The following is a 13,739-nucleotide window of genomic DNA, read 5'->3' on the forward strand; positions in this document are numbered from 1 at the left end:
CAAAATTCCTGGCTACGCCACTGAAATAAAAGTTTCTTTTAACAATGAGTGCATGCCTTGTGTTTCGTTAACTGTCTATTGCTTTTCATTGATAACTACCTAAAAGTTATTTTTCATTATTTTAGAAAGTGCTCCATGCATTGACATTAGCTTTCCAAACCCCACTATAACTTACACAAAAGGAATGCAGAGCAAGAGAAGTTTTGCTATTTCATAGGAGTTAAGTATTTCTGTCTGTGATTATGGAACTCCAGCTAAGTATTCGTGAATGTCTCATGCATTCTGTGGAATAGTATTACTCGTCATGGTTGGTGATGGCTAGAGTTATTTTTCTCTCATATCCTAGAAAAACAAACTTCACACGTAACCGCCACTCCTGTGACTTTGTTGTAACCTCACATTGGTCGCAGCGCGATGTGCCTTTAACATTGCGGGACAGTCCAGTATATACCAGTCCATACCCGTATGCAGTATCATTGCCTCCGATTAAACGAGTCTTGAAATGTCAAGCCAACCTGATCACGAGGTAATATTCGAAAAAGTTGTCTTTTATTAAAGCAACTACATTCTCTTTTTCAAGGACTGAAAATGTGCTCCTACTAATCATTCTATATAAAAAATTTCACAAGATACTTGAAAGAAATCTCGGCAGCAGAAGGGTTCATATTTAAAATTGGTTTTGATTCATCACGTTTAGGGCAAAGTGAACTGTTAAGCTCCGGGGATGTGGGCAGCCCTCGCATCATATGGGAGGAAAAACAATCAATTGCAGACATGTTGACAAAACTCCATCTTAGGAATCATGGCGAATGATTCAGAAAAATATCACTTCCTCCACAAAAGAATGACAATATTCCCTCAAAGTTTTTGTAATTAGTGATAAACTTTGGGAAAGAGTCAGCAACTTAAGGTAGAATTTTCAATGCAGCCCTTAAATATACATAGTTAAGTTTTGAAACAAGTGGTCATTACGTTAGGTGAAGGTTATCAAAAAGGGTGAGAAGAGATCTAACTACCCCAAAGGAGTGGATGGAGCCAGAGGGTGCTAATAGATCTACTGGTTTGCGGCACAACTAGCACGGGCGTGTCCCTACAGGGAGTCTCAGGTAGACTGCCTTTCAAGACAAGAATGACTGTGGCCACCCGAAGAAGTTTTTAGCAGAGATATTTAGTCTTTCTTCAATTTTCCCATATTTACGTAAAATAGTGCAGCGTCTCAAGATTTTAAATAGTTGTTTGAGACGCGCTGTTTATATTTCAGTTGAAAGGAGGGAAATCACGTTGTATAAAAAATTCACAAAGAATGAGAAGGAACTGTCTCCACGTTTGCAATTCATGTAAAATATTATGTACTCTACGATAAAAGTCAAAACAAAATGTTTCTCTGATTACAACGGCAAAAAATATAATAAATAACTACTATATCTACAATCTACATGTTTGAAGGATACATATTCCCTCTCAAGTCAAAGCTCCTCTAGCGGTGATCGTAGGAAAACATTGGGTAAACAAAAACATCTGAATAACCCATGGCGTAAGTCGTTTGTGCTCGAATGCATAAATACTCTAGTAATGTAAACTCTATGCTCGAATGGCTCGAAAATTTATCTAGTGTTCGGCGATCGTGCTCGTTGTAGAAGGTGGACGGTGAGCTGAACGGCGCATGCAAATCGTTGAATCTACTGCGTGGTTTGGTCCCACATCGCGGATCGGTCTTTATCGCGATGGACAGCTGGGAAAGATTTCGAAAAGATGTCTCGAGAGAAGGTGTCATTTGTCGACTTTGTATGAAGGTTCATGAATCAAGCATTAGCATATTTGTCTCTGATTCGGCTAATGGAGTAGCGATTTGGAAATTTTTGCAGGATCTTCTTAACCTCCCCGTAAGTGCGCCTAGAGTGTACATTGAAGAAATAGATATAATGCATATCGTTTGGAAAACTATGTTTTTTTCTCGGCCCCGAGGTCGTGTCCCTTGACGGGATACTCCTCTGTAGTTAGATTCATTTCCCACTGAGAGAAGTGTCCTGGGTGTTTTGTACATGAATGTGAATGCTCGGAATGATTGATACCACACGCCTGAGGCGTTAGCCAATTCTTCAGCTACTCAATTGTCCATCTGTAGCTTCTTGACCTCTATTTTTTCTCTTCTGCCGCTATGCTCTGCATGAGTTTTACGAAGGTTATATTGCTGTCTAATCCTCATTCTGCCCTCCTGAAGGTATGAACGCCTAAAATGATGGATATTAGTCTCTGATAAATTAAGACATAATTGATTTAATTTTTACTAAATCATTTGGAGCTACTCACATTTCGTTACTCACATAGTATCCTTTTGAGGAGCTCATAATGCGAATAACTTTGAGATTTATTATTTTACTTGAACTGAGAGCAATCGCACTTGATTGTCAATTGTATTTTCAACTGGCTCCCATATAAAGGGTTTAATTATCTTTCAGATTCTCACTTCTTGCATGTTGATGGGATGAAAACAGTTTCTCTCGGTGTACTCCTTGCTTCTTCTGGCCATAGTGCATGGATTACCAGTTTTGCTGGCTTTTATGAGATTTCTCCCTTCTACAGCTAATAATGGTACAGATTTTGGCACATTTTCCTGATAGGTCCTGCCAGGCAGTACCTATTTTATCATTAAATAGTTTGTTTTGATGATCTGTATTGATTCCCAAATTATTCTAAGGAATTATCTTTTTCCTTATACAATTAACTTGGCTTCATCATATTTGATTGTGCCTTGGTAACCACTCGTGTTTTGCAATTGTATACATGCTTAACCTCTCATGCTAGTCCCAATTCAAATGTGTTAGATATGTGCATTTTTAGGGTCTTCAAAGGGTGGAAATTACTCTTAAATGATGTAAAATCTTCTGTGTGCCAAAAAAATATTTTGTTTTACAGAGATATTTTTTTGAATCAGTCTCTCTTGAGAATAAAAATCCTCGTAGTTAGTGAGAGAAAAATAAGAGTTATAATTTTTTCTGCTCAGAGGTGTAATGTTTTCCAGAGGATTTTTATGATGAGGTTTTACTTGATAACAGATTTGGGTATTTTCTTTCCTTAATCTATCAATGGGTACCTCATTCCTTGGATAGCTGCTATATCCAGATCATATTTAACTTGTTCATTTACTAGTGAATCCACTGCCAGATTTAATGCATTCTAGGTTACCATCTCTTCCTTATGATGGAGTTTGGTCTTGTTTTCTACAATCCTATCCTGATCCGAGGTTATTTTGATGGTAACTGATAGATTTTACCGAGTTAGTTCTGAGCCTAGCATGCAAACCGTAACCAAGAGGGCCACAGGACTTTGTATATCTGTTAGTCTATCACCTTTGACCTAGTACAAGCTGGGGTGTGGATGGCTCTTAGGAACTTAATCTTCACTCGGCAGAGCCCATAGGGTCCCTAAGCGTTATAGAATGTAACCTGATTTCTTTAAATATTTACATGTTATGATTGCTCATATGGGTAACCTTTTTCAAAAAGCCCAACCTGAAGTATAAGAGCTTTCTGGAAGTAACAGACGTCTTGAAATAAAAACATAAAGTGAAAATAAGGAAAAAAATTTTTATTACAAACAGTCAAAGTCATGTGCTATTGTTCTACATAATCACTATTTAAATTAGGGCATTTATCATTATGTGGTATAAGCTTTTCGATAATCTTTATAAAAATCTGCTTATTGCAATTTCAACCAATGGTTGATGCAGAAATGCAGCTTAGCATCAGTGTCAAAGCAATGCGTAGTGGGCCACGTCTTCGCTGGAAAGAGGTGGTAGTCGCCCAGAACCAAACCTGGGCTGTACAGTAGATGATTGAAAACTTACCATTGAAGAGATCTTGGATAAGTCTGGCGATGTATGGACGAGTGCTGTCATGGAGAAACAAAACTTTCTCATTAAGTTTTCCCTTTGCTTGTTTTGTATTGAGCGTCTAAATTTTCTGAGTTTTTTTGCTATACCTCTCTGGGTTGATTGTTTGGTCTCAATGAGGAAAATCAGCGAGATCACTCCTGGAGTGTCCAAAAGCACAGTAGCCATGATTTTTCTTCGAAAATGAAAAGGAGACTTTGTTGATTTCTACTGATTTATTCAACGAAGTTCCACTGATTTAGTCAACAATTCTCCTTTTGCATTTTCAAATATTAACTTCCATATAGTTGAGCCTAATGCCATTGAATGACTTTTTTTGCTGATAGCATTTGCAGACACTTTCTCAGTTTCTTGGGTGAATGCATGAGTCTTGATTCCATCGACTGCCATTTTGTTTCACAAGCGTTATCATTGAAAAAAAATTTTTCACGGAGTTTTCAGAGCCCAAAATGTCGGCTAACTTCAATTTACTTTCCTGGTAGCAAGGCTTAGAAAATTTCATGCATGTTAATTGCTGGGAAAGTTTTAAATCATTCATTTGACAAATGTTATTTCAAATTCACCGCAGTTCTCTTTTGTTCAGAAAATGTTTTTTTTTTATGAAGTAAAGATGTGGGTATTTCGTTGTGCTGCTGGACTGAAAATATGTTTAATTTAGATTTATGAGAAGATATTTTAGTATGTATTAGAGGATGCTAAAAGATTTTTTTTTTGTTCATTGAGGTTGCAGAAGGGGATGGATTACCTGATACTGTTTGTCATAGTTGTGTGAGCAAACTGATGGAATTCAGTGAGTTCAAAGAAATGTGCATAAAATCTTCAAAAGAGCTACAAAAAAGTGTTCCAAGCTGTCTTTTGCTGGTGAGTTATTATCAGCTCTTTGGAAACAGTCTCTCATCAAAATACGAGGGTTGCCCAAAAAGTAATGCACCATATTTTTTTTCTTCGACATTTATACATATATCCCACATTATGAAAATTACACACACGACAGAATGATGTTTCTACTACACAACCTATTTTTTCACGTAACCTCTGTCCAGTTTTATGGCCTTCCTTGAGCACGAAACAAGAACGTGTGTACCCTGATGGTAACAATCCTTGTTCTGGTCACGGAACCATTTCTTTGCAAAGTGAATCACACCCACGTCGTCTTCAAACTGTCTTCCACAAATAGCATCCTGTAATTATCCAGACAAGTGGAATCCCGAGGGAGACAGATCAGGCCTGTAGGATGGATAGGGTAGTTCTGTCCAATGCTGTTTTGCCATTCGTTCTGCAATCTCAAACTTGTGAGGGGCCGAGGGTTATCGTGTTGAATCAAAACATCTTTTCGGTTGGTATGAATCTGAAGTCGCTGGGAGCACGTCTTGAGGTTTTTAAATGTGCTGACACATGCTTTTGAATTAATGGCTCCACTTTTGACATCAATGGTGATGGCAACATTAGCTCACTGTTAAACATGTCAGGTGAGGCAGCCGTGGATGATCTCCCCAACCGCAGCAAATCTTGTAGCACTGCCGAACCATCTTCTGATTCCCTCGTTTGCTGAGACCAGTGACTCTCAGTTCTACTGTTGACAGCAGATGCTCCATGGGCTCTCCACAAACCTATGTGAATATTCTTCACAGTTTTTTTTCTCTACAGTGAGAAATTCAATGACAGCACGCTGCTTGTAATGTAAATCACTTTGAAATGGTCCCACGACTAAGCTATCTGTCAAAAAAGTCAGAAATTGTACGTACGCCCCATAAAACTTTAGGTATTGCATACGAGAAGTTTCAAATACGCAAAAAATTTTCCGGCTGAGAAAAAAATTTTAGGGCATTACTTCCTGGGCAACCCTCATACATATCAATCTTGTACTTAGCACAATCTTGCATGTTCCTTTTGGTAAATCCTGCGAGGAAAACATTTTCACTCGTCTTAGTGGGAGCATTATCTAGAGATTGAAAGCAATGTTCTCATCTTGAACAGATGTAGGGTCCATTGTCCCATTGTTGGCCGGATTTGAATTTTTTGCAGAAGACGATAGTCGTTGGGCATTAGAATGGGCCAGGAACCCCTTATATACTCAGGCTCAGGTTATAACCATCCTCCCTTTGAAATTATTTGGCGTTTTTGCTATTTTGACGGCTTTACCTATAAGGCATGGAAATGTCCCAGATAACGTTCTCAGGAAGAGGAGTTAAAATGTTTTCCATGCAACATTTCCTGAAAGGAGCTCACTAGATAGATAAAAGTAGCTGCAAAAATTCTCAAACAAAAACATTATAACACTGGTTATTGTAGCATCATTTAATAGATTTAGGTATTCTCTGAAAATATTACGGTGGTGTTTACGATGTAAGTTAGTGATTGATTTCACCTTTCAGGTTGATGTAAAGGAAGATGTTGACCCATTTGGTTCACTTTCTGAAGTGGACCCTGGGAGGCAAGAAAACCATTGCAAGGGTAAATCAAAAGAAAAAGCAGTTTATGAGGTCTTCTGTGAGCCCCTTGGGGTGAGAGCTGAGGTAAAGGAAGTTTTATCTAGCATCTGTTTTTGTAAAAGAGGATGTCTGTTTGTCTTTCCACTATGCATTACCATATGGCTGCATGGATTGCAACAAAATTTAGTATGTAGATGCATCTTGTATTCCCAAAGTCTGTAGTACTACTTTGCTCATTTCTGTTTGTTGTGTCATGTCATACAACTTGTGTGGTTGGACATCCTGCTATGTACCTGTGCCTAAAAATCGTGTCATGTGGCCATTAATTGCAAGTTCCAAATTTCCCCCTTCTCTATGGGTACAACCCTTGCTGAGTAACACCTGCTGACCTGCTAGTTATGAATATGAGAAATCATCTCAGATGAGATTCAAACAAGAGCACTAAAGCTTCTAAATAACTCCCTGTATCTTTGTTAGAGTTCAAATGTGAATGACTTTCATATTAATGCTGCCAAATGTTCATTATCTAACTAAAATCTAGGAGTGCAATTGAAAATAGCTTACCGGGATTTCCTAGCCTCAAGATTTGAAATCATTGATGGAATTCCTGTTGATGCTTCTTGAAATTGTTTCTCTTATGGTCTCTGCAGGAGCCAAAAGTAGCTCTTCCAGTGGGCATTTGGAGTTCCTTTTTATAAAATTCAAATATGGTATCACCTATGTTAACATCTCCCTTGTAAATCTTGGATGTCATAAACTAGTGGATTGTATATTAGGATTTACCTGTGGTAAGTGAAAATGTCATCTGTAGCCTCTATACTCCATTAATTGTTTTTATTTCCAGGGTGTTGTCAAAGAAGAGGTTGGTTCAAATGAAATCCCCGTGATTGACAGGGCAAAAAGAGGGGAAGAGTTGCCTGATCATGAATCGCAAATTGATGCAGCATCAAGTGATCAATTTTTTCCTAATGGGGTCAAGAGTATGGTAAGACCCTCACACTTATTTTCTTCTTCCTTCATCGTCATACTTGTAATTATATGTATTTTTTTTACATTTTGTTCGGAGGTACTAAATTAAATATATGAGCTGAGCAAGTATGCATTGAAGGGAAGCTTTTGCTGTAGTCAGCATGTCAGTAGTCTTTATGTTATGTATCTTTTCCTTTTAAAATCCAGAGCTGTGTTAAAGAAGAGGTTTATTCAACTGAAATACCAATCATCAAACAGACTGAAAGAAGAGATGAAAACCATACTGAAAATGAATCCAGAATTAATGCATTACCTTGTGACTTATCTGTGACTATTGATGTGGAAAGAGCGGTATGATTTCTCTGTTTCTTTCCAAGAAATAGTAGATGAATTTATTTATTAAAAATGGTATAAGTAATTATGTATCATGACTGTAGATGTTTTATGTTATGTATCTTTTCCTTTTAAAATCCAGAGCTGTGTTAAAGAAGAGGTTTATTCAACTGAAATACCTATCATCAAACAGACTGAAAGAAGAGATGAAAACCATACTGAAAATGAATCCAGAATTAATGCATTACCTTGTGACTTATCTGTGACTATTGATGTGGAAAGAGCGGTATGATTTCTCTGTTTCTTTCCTCTGTTTTCCTTTTCTTTTATAGTATGTATTTTGCATTAACTATTATGTATTTTCAATCATGCATCATGTGTTATGTAAGAAATTCGGGCTGAAAATAGATATTGAAACCTATTTGACCTTCAAACCATCCTTCATCATTGGTTTGTAAGCTATATTGTCCAGAGATTCATTCTAGTAATTTATTTCTTTTGAATTAATCTGATGATTTCTCTCTTCTTTTAACCAGAGCTATTTGATGGAAGAGGCATACTCTGATGAAGTATTAAAGATAGAAGGCTTAGAAGGAAAAGATAATTTGAATGGAGGTGATTCCGAATTGAATGTAGCATCAATGGACTTGTGTGTCCCAAATGAGGTCAGAATCATGGTAAGGTATATCTGCTTCACTATTATTTGGTGTACTTATTTTTAAAGTAAAAAAAGTAACCTCAGTAAGAAGTCTGATTTAACGAGTTCTGAAGGTCCTGGGAAAATTACTCTCAATAATGCTAACTCAAAATAGTTGGTGTCCGGTGAAAATCACTTCTTTTTGCTGTTATTTTGGCATGAGAAGTAGATAATTTGATTATTTACACATTTCTACCTACATACATATACAGAAGTAAATGAATCAATTTTTAAGTCTTTAAATGAGAATTATTTAGGTTGGATTAATTAATATTGTCCGTTTCTGACAAAAATACCTCATTAGTGACATTGATGCAGAAAGACAAAATTCAATTTCTTTATGCAATAATATTGATTTATATTTTAATAATCAATCAGTAAACTCATTAACACTTCAATTTTAATTTTGAAAATGATAAATTTGGTAGAAAGGTTCATAAATCTTCCAGTCAGTTATCACTCAACAGGTTTTTTTCGAGTGTATCCTGCCAATAACAGTGATACACACTGGAGCAGACCATATATCGTCTGACTCCCTGTCTGAAAACAGTCGAGCCTTATGAAGAGCTATTGAATTGTTTAAACATAACATATGCAACCTCATGGGACTAGCATGCCGTTGGTCATAGCTGCTTCAGTGCCATGTGTATGATGTGACGGACATGGTGCATGCAGCCGAATGCACACGAAAACTCGAATGAAAAGGATCCAAGTATAAAAACGAAAGAAAAAAGAAAAACATGTTGGTGCAATGGGTCTAAAAAAAATTGTCTAAAAATCAGTGGCAGGGAACATGTTATGAAACATTACCATTAAAATATGCAAAGCAATTGCAGCAAATTTTGATGATTAAGAAACCTGCAAACCTTTCTGAGTACATACAATGAAGGGCAATAAGTGGGGTAGGGCAATCCAAATTTTCGTAAAAGCCGAAGTGGTGGCACAAGCTTTGTCCTAAAACTTTTCAAAGTGACTGTACCTTTGCGTAATGAAGTATGCGCATGTCTTCTATCTAATTATTATTCTTGTTAACAGGACTGTGTTAAGGAAGAGGTTGATAGTAGTGAAAGTCCTATGACAAATCATGCAAAAAGAGGAGAATGCTTAGCTGAAAATGAAGCTCTTTTGAATGCAGCATTTAGCAGTGTATGTGTGAAACCGGAAGAAAAATATGCTGTAAGGTCACATTTTTACTATTGTGCATCTTTTCATATTTTTAGGCTTCAAATTTTTATGCAACAGTGGCACCTCTCATTTTTGTATGCAGTATAAGAACTGCAATGCATTCAAACCTCCCCAAGTAATGTGATGCTACGTTTATGAGTTATTAAATTTCATTGCTTCTTTCTCTTTGAGTTGAATCCTGAAAATGAAAATGTAGGAGAAAAAAATTTACCCTGACCAAAGTTTACTCATGTGAATGTGTCTGTTTTGATAACTTTGTTTTATGGAGTTAGTGATATTTTCTATCCTTTAGATTGAAGAAGAGGATGAACTAAATGAGTCACATTTTGAAGATGACGTCCATAGAGAGGATAGTTACAGCAGAGATGAATGCGAGGAAACAGATTATTCCAATTCTGTATCCCGGACATTTGAGGTGGATCATCTGGTGAGTGCAGGCTACTTTACCATTTCCTTGTGCATGGATAGGGAAATAGTAATTGATTAATTTTTTCAGAGTGAATGTATAATGAGTCTCAAAAAAACAATGATGCTCTAGCCTGCCTAATCTGCAAAATTATTGAATATTTATGGTTCACCAAGGTTCTTATTATGGATGAGTCGGTTCTTAAATTATTTCGGTTCTCAGTGTCTGTCTGGTTTTCCCCCCTCGGTTCTCAATACTCGCTACCTGTCCGGTTTTCCCCCATCCTTGTGTACCAAGGTGCACTCCTCCAGCTCCACTTTGGGTGGAAATTTTGGCTACTAAACATTAACTTTTCACTGTCTGACACTGTGATGTAACGTTGGTCTTGATGGTGATGGAGGTTTTATTTACTTTCAAATTATTACAATTTTAGGTGAGTGACAATGGTGTGTCCCAAGCCATTGAGGATACCAAGGGAAGGATGTGTTTGAGAGAAGAAACCAATGAAAGGCGTGTCTATCTTGATGCAAATTGTAGCACCATTTTTGGTACTGTGTCTGAGGGGCAACCATCAATGAATGAGCCCATCGCTGAAAATTTGATTCCATTATGTGAACCTGAAGAAAAGATACGTGCTACACAAGGGCAAATTGTTCAAACCCAAAATTCAGGGATTGGCCCTAGCCATTTAAACAACCTTCAGCTTTATGGGAACAGAAATGAGAGTATGATGTTTGAAAGTGGTGTTAAGGAATCCAGCAACTGTGTTTACGTTTGTAAGTATTGTGGCATTACAATAACACATGAGAGTTTGTTACTTGCTCACCTAAGGGAGCATTTTCCAAATGAAAGTGTATCATATTGTCAAGTGGCTAGTGAGGATGTGCCTCCCAGAGGTATTTCTTTGTATACTGTGAATAATCCTGAAGCTCTGAAGTTGATGAATTCTGAAAAACAGGGGAATGTAAATTATAATGGGGGAAATTTAACTGTTCATCCACTTTTGGACAGTAACTTCAAGCAATTTAAATGTGAAATATGTGGAAAGGAATTTAAACGTAAGGCTCATTTATCTCGGCATCAACTTGTTCACAGCAATTTAAAGCCATTTCAGTGTGAGATATGTGGCCGTGAGTTTAAACACCAATGTCATTTAGCGAAACATGTTTTGATACACAATTTAGCACCATTGAAGAGTGGAACTTACGAGAAATCTTTCAGTTCCAATGCTACCTTGGACAGACATGAATTTGTTCGCAACCAGGCAATATACAAGTGTGATAGGTGTAAGGAAGAGTTTTACTCAAAGACTTTGATATCAAAACACCTACTCACAGCAACTCACTGTCCACTCAGATGTGAAAGATGTGGAGGTGAGTTTAATTGCGAGACTAGATTTTCAGAACACTGTAAGTCATGCCTAAATTCCAAAACAATGTTCTCCTGTGAAACTTGTGGGAAAGAATTCAAAGCTGCAAATCATTTATCGCGGCACCTACTTGCTCATAGCAATATTACACCTCTCAAGTGTGAAAAATGTGACAGGTTATTCAAAAGTAAGGCTTCTTTAGCTCGGCACATAGTCTCTCATGATATTATGAAAAATTTTCCGTGTGAAATGTGCGGTAAGGTATTCAGATCTAATGCTTACCTCTCTCGACACATAGTCAATCACGGCAGAGTAAAAGAATTTCAGTGTGATAGTTGTGGTAAGGTATTCAAATCAAAGGGTATTCTAGCGCTGCATCTAGTCAGTCACAGCTCTGCCTTCAAATGTGAAAAATGTGATAAACAATTTAGTCGTGCTGTATTTTTGCTGAAACATCAAGCCCGTCATAATGAAAACAAGCCTATCAAATGTGATATATGTGAGAGAGTGTTTAGAGATAAGTACAAATTATCAGATCACCGTTATATTCACTCAGATTTAAAACAATTCATGTGTGAGAAATGTGGGAAAAAGTTTAGGCTCAGGAATAGTTTGCAAAGACACAGATTAGACCATCACAGCGAAGGTGGACCATACAAATGTGAGAAATGTGACAAAGTTTTTTCTATTAAGAACAGTTATATGGTCCATCAAATCGTACACATTAATGTTAAGCCATTCAAGTGTAAAATTTGTGGGCAAGACTTTGCTCGGAAGAGTGATTACAATGGTCACCTCCAGCGTCATTCAGGTTTAAAGCCATTTAAATGCCAGAATTGTGGGAGGCAATTTGTGCTGAAGAAAGAGTTGATGCAACATAATAAAAGAAAGCATAACAAAGGGGTGTACGATTTGGACCTCAGCACACTTAAATGCAAGGATTGTGGTAAGGAATTTAGTGAGAAGAAGCATTTATTGCAGCATCTTAAAATTCATGACAAAAGAGTTTCAGGCTACAAGGCTGGGCCACACAACTGCATGTTGTGTGGGATAGAATATTCGGATGAACGCTTTTTGAGGAATCACATGGTTATTCACTCTGAATGGAAACGTTGTGTGTGTGAAACTTGTGGTCTTGAGTTTTTTAGGGAGTGTGATCTCGAGAATCACTTGCTAACTCATACCAGTGTGGAGCAATTTAAGTGTGCTACATGTGGGAAGTTTTTCATAGATAAAATGGCTTTGTCAAACCACATGGTTTTTCATACTCGTCCGAAGAGTTTTACTTGTGATACGTGTGGGAAGCAGTTTTATAACAAGCGTTCATTGAGAAACCACATGGTCGCACACTCAGGTGTAAAACCATTCAAGTGTGATATCTGTGGGAAAAAGTTCAAAGCACTCTGTAATCTTACATTACATTCATTTTTACACTCTGATGTGAGACCATTTAATTGCAGTATATGTCAGAAAGGCTTTGTTAGTTCAACCCTGTTGCGATCGCACATGCGCTTGCACAGTGATACCAACCCATTTAAGTGTGAAACATGTGGGAAGAAGTTTACCCAGAAGAGCCATTTGCTCAAACACACTGCGTCGCACACTGGTGCAAAGCCTTTCAGGTGCAAAACTTGCCGTAAATACTTCAGCACGATAGATCAATTAAGTAGGCATGCTGAAATACATCGAGCCTGAAGCAGACCAAGAGTGGCAGACATTCTCTTTGTGAGGTCTTTGCACATTGAAGGTGGATGTTTTATTGACATCATGAGTTAATGAATTCAGTGTTGGGCTTCAAATTTAAATTCCCCCCAAATATTGGTCCACTTTTTTTTAGTCTTAATTCCAGCCAAATTTGGATTCGAAACATGCTGCTTGCAATAAAGAAGACATCAGACTGATGGTCAGGGAAATGATTTGGACCCAGTTGATCGAGTTTTTCGGTGTGCATAATGGAGAATGTTCAGTCTCTCCGGGGGGAGAATTGTGTCAAGTGAAGTGACCCAGTATGTTTGGGTTGACCTGACTATGTCAGTTTACATGGTCCAGATTATAATTTAACGAAGCACTTTGACTTTATGTATGACCATAATGAGTCATTTAAAAGCAATTGTCATAGGAAACACAGATGGGCAAGAGAACTTCCCGTATACATATATGTAATTGTGAATTCTAATTTTAAGTCATTCTAGTCTCTTGAGTCAATGCGAGTTGAATTGAGCGTGGGATATAAATGGCAAAATTCATTGCTAAACAAAAAATCAAGCATGTGAGGATACAAACTAGAATCATTCCTGAGTATAGCAGGGTGTTCATAGGTCTTTGAAATCCTTGGAATATTAGAATTATTCCTGTATACTAAGAACCATTTCAATAGGGTAGTTTCCTTCATCAAAGAAAACGAAAGGCATTGATTGGGATTCGTTTCCCACCATTAGTGTATTCATAACATACAA

General features: G+C 37.3%; 1 protein-coding gene across 1 annotated transcript; it reads left to right on the plus strand.

Annotated features, from left to right (window-relative positions):
- The first annotated feature begins 1,554 nt into the window (after positions 1 to 1,554).
- LOC124164023 (zinc finger protein 99-like) lies at positions 1,555 to 13,529 on the plus strand. Its single transcript, XM_046541173.1, has 10 exons — positions 1,555 to 1,883; positions 4,616 to 4,753; positions 6,268 to 6,408; positions 7,169 to 7,309; positions 7,501 to 7,644; positions 7,769 to 7,912; positions 8,163 to 8,303; positions 9,359 to 9,499; positions 9,801 to 9,935; positions 10,348 to 13,529. Exons 1-10 carry the CDS (start codon positions 1,725 to 1,727, stop codon positions 12,976 to 12,978), a joined length of 3,915 nt encoding a protein of 1,304 aa, XP_046397129.1. The 5' UTR covers positions 1,555 to 1,724; the 3' UTR covers positions 12,979 to 13,529.
- Positions 13,530 to 13,739: the final 210 nt, after the last annotated feature.

The sequence above is a fragment of the Ischnura elegans genome, chromosome 8 (assembly GCF_921293095.1).
Source record: "Ischnura elegans chromosome 8, ioIscEleg1.1, whole genome shotgun sequence".
Lineage (NCBI taxonomy): Eukaryota > Metazoa > Arthropoda > Insecta > Odonata > Coenagrionidae > Ischnura > Ischnura elegans.

Excerpts from the sequence above, each read along its gene's own strand:
- LOC124164023 (XM_046541173.1), top strand. The coding sequence starts at position 1,725 with ATGGACAGCTGGGAAAGATTTCGAAAAGATGTCTCGAGAGAAGGTGTC. Across the intron at positions 1,884-4,615 it reads AGGATCTTCTTAACCTCCCC|GTTGCAGAAGGGGATGGATT; the intron begins GTAAGTGCGCCT and ends TTGTTCATTGAG. Across the intron at positions 7,310-7,500 it reads CTAATGGGGTCAAGAGTATG|AGCTGTGTTAAAGAAGAGGT; the intron begins GTAAGACCCTCA and ends TTTAAAATCCAG.